Source organism: Brassica napus, chromosome A8 (genome assembly GCF_020379485.1).
Source record: "Brassica napus cultivar Da-Ae chromosome A8, Da-Ae, whole genome shotgun sequence".
In the NCBI taxonomy this organism is placed as follows: Eukaryota; Viridiplantae; Streptophyta; class Magnoliopsida; order Brassicales; family Brassicaceae; genus Brassica; species Brassica napus.
Genome location: NC_063441.1, coordinates 4,853,611 through 4,867,365, shown reverse-complemented (window position 1 = coordinate 4,867,365; position 13,755 = coordinate 4,853,611). Strand labels below are relative to the sequence as shown.

Below are 13,755 nucleotides of genomic sequence, written 5' to 3'. Positions count from 1 at the left end.
TTTTCCGCAAAAGAAGACGATGATCTAGACGTCGAGATCAATCCGCCACAGAATATTGGAACTCTCCGTGTGCAACCTCGTGGATTTAATAGCTCTAGTATGAACTCCATCGACAACACTCATAGTCCGTATTTCTTGCATCATCTTGGATTGTGCATCTCGAATCAGAAGTTAGATGGATTGAATTATAACAACTGGTATATCGCGATGAGGATGAGTCTTGATGCTAAGAACAAGATAGGATTCGATGGATCATTAGTTAGACCAGCTGAAAATGATCCGTTGTTCAAGATCTGAAGTAGATGCAACAACATGGTTAAGTCGTGGTTACTTAATACAGTGAATCATGAGATGTATGATAACATCATGTATTATGATGATGCTGTTGAGATGTGGAATGATTTGTACTCAAGGTTTCGAGTGAGTAATCTCCCAAGGAAGTATCAGTTAGAGCAGGCTATTGCGACTTTTAAGCAGGGATCCATGGGCCTAGGAAGAAGACTCCTTGGGAGCAACTGTCTAACACAAAGATCACCAAAGCAAGAAGATGCAATTGTGATCATGTTAAGGAGTTAATGGAGGAAGCAGAGACTAGTCGTATCATTCAGTTTCTCATGGGACTCAACGAGAATTTTGCCAACATTCGAGGGCAAATTCTGAACGTCAAGCCTCGTCTGAGCCTTACTGAAATATATAACATGCTTGATCAGGATGAAAGTCAATGAATTGTAGGATCTGCTCAACGAATGACCAATCATCTTGTTGCTTTCCAAGTTCAAGAGTCACTCAATCCTGAGAATAACCAAGTTCTCATTTCTCAAGGACCTTATCACAAAGTGAAGTGCTCTTTCTGCTTAAGACTTGGTCATAGAGTTGACAAGTGTTACAAGAAGCATGGATGTTACAAGAAGCATGGATATCCTCCTGGAATGTTCAAAGGAAAGAAACCTTCTGTTATGGCCTCAACAAACATGGCGTTTACACGGTCGGTCAATACGAATGAAGAAGTCTCTTGTGAACAAATCTCCAAAGACCAACTCCATTCTATGATTTCTTACTTGAGTTCTCAACTCCACTCTCCTAGTGTCACATCCACAACTGAGAAAGCTACTGCTTCGACTTCAACTAATGCCCCTGTAATTTCACAGATTACAGGACGCCTTTCCGGTAACTTCATTTCTCTTTACAACCATTCCTATAATCACATGCTTATATATTCCACTTCAAAAGAAACAGATGTGTCTCTTAGAACTTGAATTATAGACTCAGGAGCCACTCATCATGTTAGTCATTATAGGAACTTGTTTACTGATTACAAACCCTTAGACAAAACCTATGTCACTCTTCCTAATGGTTATATTGTTACTATAGCTGGGGAAGGATGCATTCATTTGACTGATTCTATTACTCTTTTTAACGTGCTTTTCATCCCAGATTTCAGATTCAATTTGTTAAGTGTGAGTGTTTTAACTACAACATTGAATTCTTAAGTTTCTTTCACTGCTAATGATTGTTTTATTCAGGAACTTACTCATGAATTGATGATTGGTCAAAGTAGTCAAGTTGGCAACTTATATGTCTTGGATGCTGAGAATAAACATAGATATTTATCTTTTCAAGGTATGCCGTCTGTATTTGTTGTTGTGGATTCTCTTATTTGGCATAAACGATTAGGTCATCCCTCCAAATCTAAAATTGATACCTTATCGAATGTTCTTCATCTTTCAAATTCATAACTTAATAAAGATCATTCTGATTTGTGCCATGTCTGTCACTTATCAAAATAGAAACATTTACCATTCAAATCTAAATATTAGCAAGAATGCTTTTGATTTTTTACATATTGGTACTTGGGGTCTTTTTGCTGAACCAACTGTTGATAATTCAAAGTATTTCTTAACTATTGTGTAACATCCCGAGTTGTGATATATAGAAAGGCTTAAGATAATTGATTTGGCTACCTATGTCACCAAAGTTGACTTACCTTTTCCGGAGCACATCCTGAAAGAACTCCAAAGTTAAACGTGCTTGAGCTGGAGTAGTGGAAGGATTGGTGACATATCGGGAAGTGATTCGCGATAGCGTGCGAGTGAGGCCAAAGCACGGGGAAATGTCATGTGGTGATTGCAGGGTCAATAAACAATGATTTTGAGCCTTGAAAGATTAATGGACCAATCGCTGGAGCGGGATGGGGCCCACAGGCAGAGAGAGCGGGTGTGGGGGTGGCCCATTACCGTGGGCGGGTCGGGGCGTTACAAGTGGTATCAGAGCCAGGTTAGCCATCTCGGTTCTGACCCGAGAGGTGTCTTGAGACCTGTCGTGGGGCGCAACGATGACGTTGCGTTCTTTGAGAGGGGGTGAATTGTAACATCCCGAGTTGTGATATGTGAAAAAGACTTAAGATAATTGATTTGGCTACCTATGTCACCAAAATTGACTTACCTTTTCCGGAGCACATCCTGAAAGAACTCCAGAGTTAAGCGTGCTTAAACTAGAGTAGTGGAAGGATGGGTGACCTATAGAGAAGTGATTCGCGATAGCGTGCGAGTGATGCCAAAGCATGGGAAAAGGTCGGGTGGTGATTGTAGGGTAGTAAACAATGATTTCGAGCCTTTAGAAAAATTAACGGACCGATCGCTGGAACAAGATGAGCCCATGGGCTGAGAAAGTGGACGTGGGTGACCCATTAGCCATGGGAAGTTCGGGGCGTTACATATTGTTGATGATTTTAGCAGAGCCACTTGGGTTTTCTTGATGTGTGCTAAGTCTGATGTTCTACAAATATTCCCTGACTTTGTTAAGATGGTAGCAAATCAATATAATGTGAATGTTAAGGCTGTTAGATCAGACAATGCAAACGAATTGAAATTCACTGATCTTTTGGTTGCTAGAGGAATCATCTCATACCATTTGTGTCTTGAAACACCTGAACAAAATTATGTAGTGGAAAGAAAGCATCAACATATATTGAATGTTGCTAGAGCATTATTGTTTCAGTCTAATGTACCTTTATAATTTTGGGGTGATTATGTTTTGACTGCAGTCTTTCTTATAAATCGTTTACCTTTCCCTGTTTTAGAACACAAATCTCCTTTTGAAAAGCTAACTGATAAACAATCCGATTATGAAAACTTAAAAACCTTTGGTTTTTTTTGTGTTATGCTAGTACTTCAAATAAGAATATACATAAATTTGATCCTATAACTAAAGCTTCTGTCTTCCTATGATATCCTTCATGGTACAAGGGTTACAAGCTATTAGACATAGAGACACATTCTGTTTTTTTTATTCTCGTCATGTGCTCTTTTTCATGAGGATATCTTCTATTTTGCGTTACCATCTCTAAATGATAATGTCAAATCTTTATTTCCTCACGCTTCCTCACCTGCTGTCCCTGATGCTGAGTTCTCTAAACCAGCATCTTCCGATGCACATCCTCATAATGATGTGTCATCTTCTGACGTTCTTCCCTCTGGAAGTCGTTCGATTCGAAACAAGAAACAACCTTTTCATTTGCAGGACTATCATTATTACAATATTTCTTCTCCTTCTTCTACTCCTTACCCGATAGCAAATTACATTTCATACTCTGCCTTATCCGAGCCCTTTTATTCTTTTATAAAATCTATCAAAAAATCTAAAGATCCTCAAAACTATTTAGAAGCAATGCTGGATCAGTTGTGGTGAGATGCTATGAAGGAAGAGATTTATTCTCAAGAAAGGACTAAGACTTAGAGCATCTATACATTGCCTCCTGATAAGAAGCCTATTGGTCGTAAATGGCTTTACAAGACCAAATACCATGCAGATGGTATTGAAGAGAGAAAGACGGATCGTCTGGTTGGTAAGGGTTACACGCAAGAAGAAGGTGTTGATTATCAAGATACATTTTCCCTTGTTGCTAAGCTTAGCACCGTAAGGGTTCTCATTGATGTCGCAGCTAAGATGAATTGGTCTCTCACTCAGTTGGACATCTCTATATATTCTTGAATGGTGATCTCGAGGAGGAGATTTATATGAAGCTTTCCCTGGTTATGAAGAGTTAATAGGCGTTTCAGTCCTTCCTAATGATGTTTGTAGACTACACAAATTCCCTTATGGACTCAAACAAGCATCTAGGCAGTGGTACTTGACGTTATCATCTACTATAATGAAGATGGGTTTCATGAAATCTCGGGATGATCACACTTTGTTTGTGAAGAATGTTGATGGAAGATCCTTGGCAGTCTTAGTGTATGTTGATGATATCTTGGTTGTGAGCAACAAGGATGAAGCTCTCAAGGAGTTTATTCGTGAGTTGGAATCACATTTCAAACTCCGAAATCTTGGAGATGCAAAATATTTCCTTGGCTTTGAGATTGCTCGTTCTGCAAAAGGCATTTCAATTTGTCAAAGGAAATATATTCTTGAGTTGCTCGATGATACATGTTTCCTCGGGTGTAAACCATCATCTATCCCTCTTGACCCCACAGTTCGACTTTCAACGGAAACTATCATACCAAAAGATGGGTCTAAGATCGTTCATGAGATGGGAGCTTTGTTATCTGAGCCTAAATTTTATAGAAGAATGATGTATCTTGCCATCACTCGATCAAACATAGCTTATACTCTCACGAAGCTCTGTCAATACTTTGCTGCACCTAGAGATGCTCATTTGAAGGCTGCTCACTAGCTATTTCGTTATCTTAAAGGTACGGTGGGACAAGGTCTGTTCTATGCTGCGTCTGGATCATTTGATTTGCGTGGTTTTGCTGATGCGGATTGGGGATCTTGTCCCGACTCTCGCAAATCCATCACTGGTTATGCTATGTTCCTTGGTGAGTCTTTGGTAACTTAGCATTCAAAGAAGCAACATACCATATCCAGAATCCCAGCGGAAGCAGAGTTCAGAGCTTTGGCTGATGCATCCTGTGAGATCGAGTGTCTTCTTCGCATTATGACTGATCTTCAAGTGCATGTTTTGTTGCCTACACACTTATATGGTGACAACACAGCCTCTCTCCACATAGCAAACAACTCTGTATATCACGAGAGGACTAAACATGTTGATCATGATTGTTACACCATCCGTGATCGCATTGTCAATAGCTTGATCAAGACAATGCATGTACGTACGCATAAGCATATTGCATATGTTCTGACGAAGGCATTGTATCCTCCACCATTTCCGGATCTCGTTTCTAAGATGAGTGTTTTGGACATCTACACACCTCCATCTTGAGAAAGAATATTAACTGGTTTAGATTGGTTTACTGTACATGTAATTTAATCATGGTTTAACCCAGTTTAGTACTTTACTTTATATAATTGTAAATAATTCATTTTGGTAACAAACGAAATTGAATAATATCATCTTTTACATTTCTCTCTAATGATATTCAAACTATATTATACATTTAAACCACCCAAATCTTCTTTCTATAGATGAAATTCTACTCTGTCGCTAGAGAGAAAGGAATCAATTAAGTCCATTTCGTTGATGCCAATCTTGAATTCGAGTATATATGCAATGATGGAGTATTATTATGCAAGAATCCAAAATATTAAATGTTAAATCACCACAAAATAAATATCTGAGAAACTACTATGATCCACGATCGCTTAGACGAGTTTGGATGCAGCTACGTGGCAATCCTGCACAGGTCATCGTTAGATCAACCCACAACGACCTAAAAACATGAGTCAAACTACTAGTGCAGCGTGTTCCGCAAAACACTGGATCACAGAGATCCACCAAACCCTTAAAACAATCTAAGCCGTCCAATTCATTTTAACCTCATCTATTTATACTCTCTCACTCCCTTTCTTTCCTCACACACTTCTCTCTCTCTGCCCCAAATCTCTAGATCCGAAAAAATGGCGTTGATCGTTGAGAAGACGTCGAGTGGCCGTGAGTACAAGGTCAAGGACATGTCTCAGGCCGACTTCGGTCGTCTCGAGCTCGAGCTCGCCGAGGTTGAGATGCCCGGACTCATGGCTTGCCGTACCGAGTTCGGCCCAGCTCAGCCCTTCAAAGGCGCTAGAATCACCGGATCTCTCCACATGACGATCCAGACCGCCGTCCTCATCGAAACCCTAACCGCCCTCGGCGCGGAAGTCAGATGGTGCTCCTGCAACATCTTCTCAACCCAAGACCACGCCGCCGCCGCAATCGCCCGCGACTCCGCCGCCGTTTTCGCCTGGAAAGGCGAGACGCTGCAGGAGTACTGGTGGTGCACGGAGCGTGCTCTCGACTGGGGCCCAGGCGGTGGTCCAGATCTGATCGTCGATGACGGTGGCGACGCCACGCTTTTGATCCACGAGGGAGTGAAGGCCGAGGAGATCTTTGAGAAGACGGGCCAGGTTCCTGATCCCACTTCCACTGACAACCCCGAGTTCCAGATCGTGCTCTCCATCATCAAGGAAGGTCTCCAGGTTGATCCCAAGAAGTACCACAAGATGAAGGAGAGACTCGTCGGTGTCTCTGAGGAGACCACCACCGGTGTCAAGAGGCTTTACCAGATGCAGGAAAGTGGGGCCCTCTTGTTCCCAGCCATTAACGTCAACGACTCCGTCACCAAGAGCAAGGTTTTCGTTTCCTCCTCCTTACATTCATTTTCGGTTTTGTCACTGCATTGAACCGGGAACTATTGGTTCGGTTTTGTTATTTTATTGTAATCTGCATTGAACCGGAATCTCTTTTATATTCGTTTTATTTTTTCGATTTGTTCGGTTTTCAACTGATTAAATTGGTCATTTTGGTGTTATCATATAGTTGACTGTGATTGGATGAAACGATGACGTATTAATCTCTTGTGTTTTCTAATGTCAGTTCGACAACTTGTACGGTTGCCGTCACTCTCTACCTGATGGTCTCATGAGGGCCACTGATGTCATGATCGCCGGAAAGGTTGCGGTTATCTGTGGTTATGGTGATGTCGGAAAGGGTTGTGCAGCTGCCATGAAAACCGCTGGTGCTAGAGTCATTGTGACCGAGATCGATCCCATCTGTGCCCTACAAGCTATGATGGAAGGGCTTCAAGTTCTGACCCTTGAGGATGTCGTCTCTGAAGCTGACATCTTTGTCACCACCACCGGTAACAAAGACATCATCATGGTTGACCACATGAGGAAGATGAAGAACAACGCTATCGTCTGCAACATTGGTCACTTTGACAACGAGATTGACATGCAAGGACTTGAGACCTTCCCTGGAGTGAAGCGTATCACCATCAAGCCCCAGACCGACAGGTGGGTGTTCCCAGACACCAAGTCCGGAATCATTGTTTTGGCCGAGGGTCGTCTCATGAACTTGGGTTGTGCCACTGGTCACCCAAGTTTCGTCATGTCTTGCTCTTTCACCAACCAGGTGATTGCCCAGCTTGAGCTTTGGAACGAGAAGTCGAGCGGTAAGTACGAGAAGAAGGTGTACGTTCTACCCAAGCATTTGGATGAGAAGGTTGCGGCACTTCACTTGGGCAAGCTTGGAGCTAAGCTCACTAAGCTGACAAAGGACCAATCTGACTACGTCAGCATTCCCATTGAAGGACCTTACAAGCCTGCTCACTACAGGTACTGAGAGCTGTTTGGTTCTCGTTGTGGTTTGTCTGGAAGAGTGGAAGATATTGGTCCGCTGATGAAGTTGACCAAATATCCTTCTGAATAAGGGGTGATTGGCTTTGAAGGTTGTGCTTGTTGTTCTTCTTTTTCTTGAAACTTAAATTAGCTTTTGGTTATGAGTTCCCTCTTGATTTGCTTTTCTGTTGTGATCACCGTTGTACTCTTAAACTAAAAATGGAAGAGAGGAAACTATTTTCCGTACCCAAATTTTAGAGCTTTCTTTCTCTTTCACGGTTTCACCTTTATTATGTTCTTTGCTTCATTGAATGTCGAGCTCTCATTTCAAATTTGGGCATTGCAATTTATGGTAGGTAATGTTTTAAACTAAGTCGCAGGACTCATTTATACCACATTTAGTCAATTTTATTCCTAAGAGACTAGTATGATTGTTTTTCTTTTTTTGAATTATACAGAGGTATCCTGGCCTCACATAAGTGATCCAGACTAGTATGATTGTTTTTCACCCAATCAGCACAATAACTTTTCCAAACCATATGCCCTTTACTGATAATTATCATATGGTATATGTTAAAATATTTGTTGATATTCTTTTTAATTCAATTGTTTGATTTAAAACATTAATATATCTACAGTATTGCAATTTGTCATTATTTATACATATACAGCTTAATTAAGATAAATTTATAACGAGTTGGGTAATGAAGCTTTGGTAGATTCTGTGCATGGACATCTTCCAGACGTGCTCGTGAACATCAAGGCTAATGAGTTGTGGCAGGCGGATAGGGAATGGAATTTTGATGTTATTGGGCAGTATGTTGATGAGGATAAGAGGCTGGAACTTAGGTCAGTGGTTCTCGACACAGTAACATGAGCTAAGGATAGGTTGGTCTGGGGAGAAACTCAGGATGGTAGTTTCTCAGTTGCATCAGCTTATGCACTGTTAACAAGAGAAAATGTCTTTACACACGATATGGAACAGTTTTATAACTGTATATGGAGGCTGAAAGTACTGGAGAGGATACGCGTCTTTTTGTGGCTGGTCTCTCAGCAAGCTATCATGACAAATGAGGAGAGATTTCGAAGGCATATTGGAGTCTCTAATGTCTGCCAAGTGTGTAGAGGGGGTGTGGAGTCGATAATACATGTTCTTAGGGATTGTCCAGCTATGCAAGGTATATGGGACCGTATTATACCGAGGATTAAGAGGCAAAGGTTCTTTCGGCAGTCTCTGTTTGAATGGACTTATGATAACCTTTCGAGCTCGGAGGTTAAAACTGAGACGGGCCTTTGGGTAGTTCTTTTTGCAGTAGCAGTTTGGTGGGCTTGGAAGTGGCGGTGTGGGAACGTCTTTGGGGTGAAACGACTGTGTAGGGACCGAGTGCAGTTCGTTAAAGAACAGGCCAAGGAAATCAACATGTGCAGCGCGAAGAAAGAAGAGGTGAGGATAACGAGAGTAGAAAGGTGGATTAAGTGGGAGAAGCCGCTAACAGGATGGTTTATGGTGAATACGGATGGGGCTTCGCGTGGGAATCCGGGGCTTGCTACGGCTGGCGGTGTGCTGAGAGATGAGAATGGTAGTTGGCTCTGTGGTTTTGGTCTGAATATCGGGCGTTGCTCTGCACCTTTGGCCGAGCTTTGGGGTGTCTACTATGGTCTGTTGATTGCTTGGCAAAAAAGAGTGAGGTGTGTGGAGGTAGAAGTGGACTCTGCTGTGGTGGTTGGTTTCTTTCAGACAGGGATTGCGGAGACACATCCTTTGTCTTTCCTAGTACGATTGTGCTATGGCTTTATTTCTAGGGACTGGATAGTCCGTTTTAAACACGTCTACAGAGAAGCTAATGGTCTTGCAGATGGCTTGGCTACTTATGGTTTTTCTCCAGCGTTATGATTTCATATTTTTGATGTTGTTCCAGTAGAAGTTAGTCTCTTGTTGATTGAGGATGGTTCAGGCCCGCCTAAGTTGAGGCATGTGGTCGAGTAGTACGTTTTTTTGAAATAAATTAAACTTGAGAGGTTTTCCTCCCTTGTATTCACCAAAAAAAAAGAAGATAAATTTATAATAGATTCCTCCCATGGTGTAAATATCACATTTAGGTCTTTATGTATCATAAGATTTTTTACAAATTCTAGTTACACGGTCAATGTTGGCTCAAACATTCCCAAATATGTTTATGGCCTTAGGGGAGCATATGTTCACAAAGCAAGATCATGAGAGTATGTCTAGGGGGCAGTCTCCGTTGACGGGGTATTATCTAGACCATGGCATTTTAGCCGGACCAAAAATTGAACAACCGAATCTGATCTAAATAATACCTTAAACTGCACCAAAATTTTACGGGTAAATATATGGGTTCAACACTCTTCTCCTAAAAATAATCATAATGAAAAAAACTGACTTGAACCCGATAAAAATTGATCTAAAAAGACCGATCCGATAAAATCGATCCAAACCTGATAGAAAACATTAATGTCTACAACTATGATTTCACGTGTTCTGTTTTCTTTACTTTTATTTATGATTTAGTTTTAGTGGTACACATATTCCAAGGATACAAAATAAAATTTCAGATTCATTAGCTAAGAGTGTAAGATTTTTTTTAAGGAAATTTTATTGCATTGGTTGTTCTATTATAGTCTGATTATCCAAACCACTTTAAAGTTGAATAATAGAATAGCCGTTTATTGCAAAAAAAGTAGTAATTATGTTTTTTGGGGTGATATTCTCATTTTATATAATAATTTAAATATTAAATTTGAAATTTAAAAATGTTCAGTTTTAATCACTAATAGTTTATCTTTGATTATTTTGCAAAAAAAAAAAAACTATATAACAGGGTTCTAGATAAATTTTGTCGGGTTCCTGAGTTGTTCAAGTAGTTATAAGTATAAAATATTTGAAACTGAATTGATCTGATCCGAAACCGATTTGAAAACAAAGATTTACAAATATTTGTATAAGTCTAAATCTTAAAATCCGAAGGACCAGACGATTGAACCCATCTGAAAGATCACGATCTGAAGGAAATCTTTCCGAACCTGGACCAAATATGTGAACGCTCAAGCCTAGTATTATCATACCAGATATTGAAAAATATCTAAGATGTTGTGTAATGTTCCGATCGTCCACAGCTCATGGACCACCCACGCCCGCTCATTCGGCCCGTAAACCCCATTTCGTTCCAACGGTTAGTGCGTAAATTTTCTAAGGCTCAAAATCATTGTTTACTAACCCTGCATTCACCATCTGACTTTTCTTCGTGCTTTAGACTCACTTGCACTGTATTGCGAATCACTTCCTGATAGGTCACTCATCCTTTCACTATTTCAGTCTAAGCACATTTAACTCTGGAGTTCTAAACGGATGTGTGACAAAAAAAATAATTTAACTTTGGTGACATAGTTAGCCAAATCAATTATCTTAAACTTTTCTATATACCATAAACCGAAATGTTGCAAATTTATTGAAGGCCATGGAAACGTATGAAATTCTAGCTGATAATATACACTGCAAGCGCATGTGCAAAGGAACCAGTATGAGTTTGAGGATTAGCAAATATGATTTCAAGAAGATAATGAAGCATCGATACTGGGTTGGGTAATATATTAGAATGATCTCGAATCATTATACAAGCAACAAAATTATGAAATCACTTTCCAAGATAATGAACAAACATACAATGGTTTAGTCCATGGTTCGTCTAAATATCCATAAGCTTAACCAAAATCGAACATAATCAAATGTATATAACATAGTCGTGTTCGTTTCTAAGCCGCAAGACGCAGCGGCAGCGACCAAAAATTAAAAAAGAATCACGTCAACACACAACACCCATGACCGCAGCGGCGATTAACAACACGCAACACCGATGACGCAGGGGCAGTAGAAGGGACGCTGAAAATTTAAGCGGCACCGGCATCCCGTTTTTTGTGTCTATGGAAATCGTTGGCGGTTACTTTAGCTTCAGATTCTATTATTTTGATCATCATCACCGTGCTTTTTCTTGCCGCAGCGGGAGCGTCTTGCGGTTAACAAACGAACACGGCTCATGTATTCCTATTTCTGGAATCATCATAGAACCAAGACAACATCCTTTTCAGCATTTTCAGGACCTGAAACCCAAGGTTTCCTATAAGTACACCAATCTCTGTAACGAATCAAAACAATTGGCGATCTTCCTAATCCTTTTCACTGAAATTTATTTCAGTAACAGTATACAAGAACAATCAAGAACTCTCTAAATTCCAGTGAAAAGCTTCTAATTTTGTTCATAAGCACCCAACAAACAAACACCTAATGTCATGAAAACTTCATATATTATATAGATCTGAATAATTGAGCATTGATAACCAAACAGTTGCAGGATTACACATACTAGAATTCTTATGTCAAAGACTCAAACACATACATAACAACAACAGTACAAAGCTTAATAGAAATCATTTACTTTGCCTCTTAAAACACAAACACCAAAAAGCTTCCAAATTTAATCAAGTGGTGATGTCACTTGTGTCTCTGGCACACCTTGTAATGGTCTCACAGCCTCTGTTGTAAGAATTAGCTTGTCCGGATCGGCAATCGTAGTACGAGGCGCCTGGTTTCTGACAAGGAACCATGTCCCTCCTTAGGGTTTCGTACCCGATGTACCGTTTCTGAGCCATAAGAACTCTCCGGCTGATCTCCGAGGGCATTAGCTCTTCATCTTCTCCGATGAGGCTGTTCCGGGCCAGCATCGCGTCGATCTCAGTGATAGCATCGGAGATTGGGAAGTGGGTTTGGAGGAAAAGAATGGATAAAAGTACTAAAGTAACAGAGTGCAACATGTTGATGTAGATTTTGCCGGTGTGATCTGTATGCTTCTCTATCCCTCACTATTGTAATCTGGCAGAAGCAGAGAGAGAGAGCGGTGGGGTAGTTGGCGAAGAAGGAGAGTCGCTGACAGTGTGTACAATTAAAAGCAGGGTTTGGTTTAACTACGGAAAGAAGTCAACTTAAACCGGTCGGTTTGCAAATAGAATAACACTCCTCGACAATGGATGTATGACGCAACTTATTATTACAAAGGCCGATGTCAATTGTAGGAACACGAATGCCTTTTCCACTTTCAGATTTTCTTCTAAAGTTTATAGTCTATTAAAAAACATTATATAAAGTATTGAACGAACATTTATTTTAATGTGTGATTAAAAATATAGATGGTTAGATTTGTTTAATGGTAGGTTGTTGGTTTTAGAGATTTGAAGTTTTAGTTTTAGAGATTTAGATGTTACCTTTAGAATTGAATGTTAGTTTTAGAGATTTAGTATGTGTTACAAAAAGAGATGTTACCTTTAGAATTGAATGTTAATTTATGAATTGGATGTCACCTTTATTTTATTTTTATTTTTGTCATCGGATGTCAGTTTTAAAATTACAATATTCATTATCGAATTTGTTAGTTTAAATATTATTTTTTCTGTGTTTGTGAAATTTAAAACGTTTCATTTTTTTTTTGAATTTTAAAGTATTTATGTTATTTTAGACATATTTTCCAAACGTGCATTATTATTTTTACAAATTTATAAGCGTTCTCAATTTGTAAAAATGTTTTTCATCTTTCATATTTCAGAAATCTTTTTATAATAAATAATTTACAAGTTTTTTATTTTATTTTTTAAATTTTCAAAAAAAAAATATTCATTCAAAAATAATTTCATCTTTTAAAAGTTTTTTTAATATTTTTATATCATTTTTAAAAAAAATAGTTTTTTTTTTAAATATGCGCTACATTGTTTTATAAATGTTTAGTTGAAAACTAGTTAATTTAGGATTTGCTGGTTTAATTTTTTAGATTAGAGATATAAATTATAATTGTTTTATTTTTATATTTTATTAATTTTTTATATATTTTTGGTATTTATCAAAAATGAATATTTTATTTAATTTTAAAAATTGAAGCAGTTTTTACTTTTTTGGGGTTAACTTCCAATGAATTCCTAATTGAAAATTCATGACAGAACTTGTTATAAATTATATATTTTTAAAATAAACTAGAACAAAATTACAAACCAATTCAATTGAACTAATCCAACTATAAACCAAGCCAGACTCAAAGTCAAAACAAACCAGACTGAACATAAACCAAACAAAACCAAACTAATTTTGGTTGGCTTTGGCTAAAGTTTGCTTAGAACTAAATAAATCAAAACTACAAGAAA

At 39.0% G+C, this 13,755-nt stretch overlaps 2 protein-coding genes across 2 annotated transcripts; one reads left to right on the top strand and one right to left on the bottom strand.

The window, feature by feature from the left end:
* Positions 1-5,777: 5,777 nt before the first annotated feature.
* Positions 5,778-7,806, top strand: LOC106399668 (adenosylhomocysteinase 1-like). Its single transcript, XM_013840127.3, has 2 exons — positions 5,778-6,567; positions 6,812-7,806. The coding sequence occupies exons 1-2, from the start codon at positions 5,857-5,859 to the stop codon at positions 7,556-7,558; spliced, it is 1,458 nt and encodes a 485-aa protein (XP_013695581.1). The 5' UTR covers positions 5,778-5,856; the 3' UTR covers positions 7,559-7,806.
* A 4,049-nt stretch (positions 7,807-11,855) lies between these two features.
* On the bottom strand, positions 11,856-12,516 carry LOC106443434 (protein RALF-like 31). The gene has a single exon (XM_013884999.3). It carries the CDS (start codon positions 12,379-12,381, stop codon positions 12,049-12,051), a length of 333 nt encoding a protein of 110 aa, XP_013740453.2. The 5' UTR covers positions 12,382-12,516; the 3' UTR covers positions 11,856-12,048.
* Between the last annotated feature and the right edge of the window lie 1,239 nt (positions 12,517-13,755).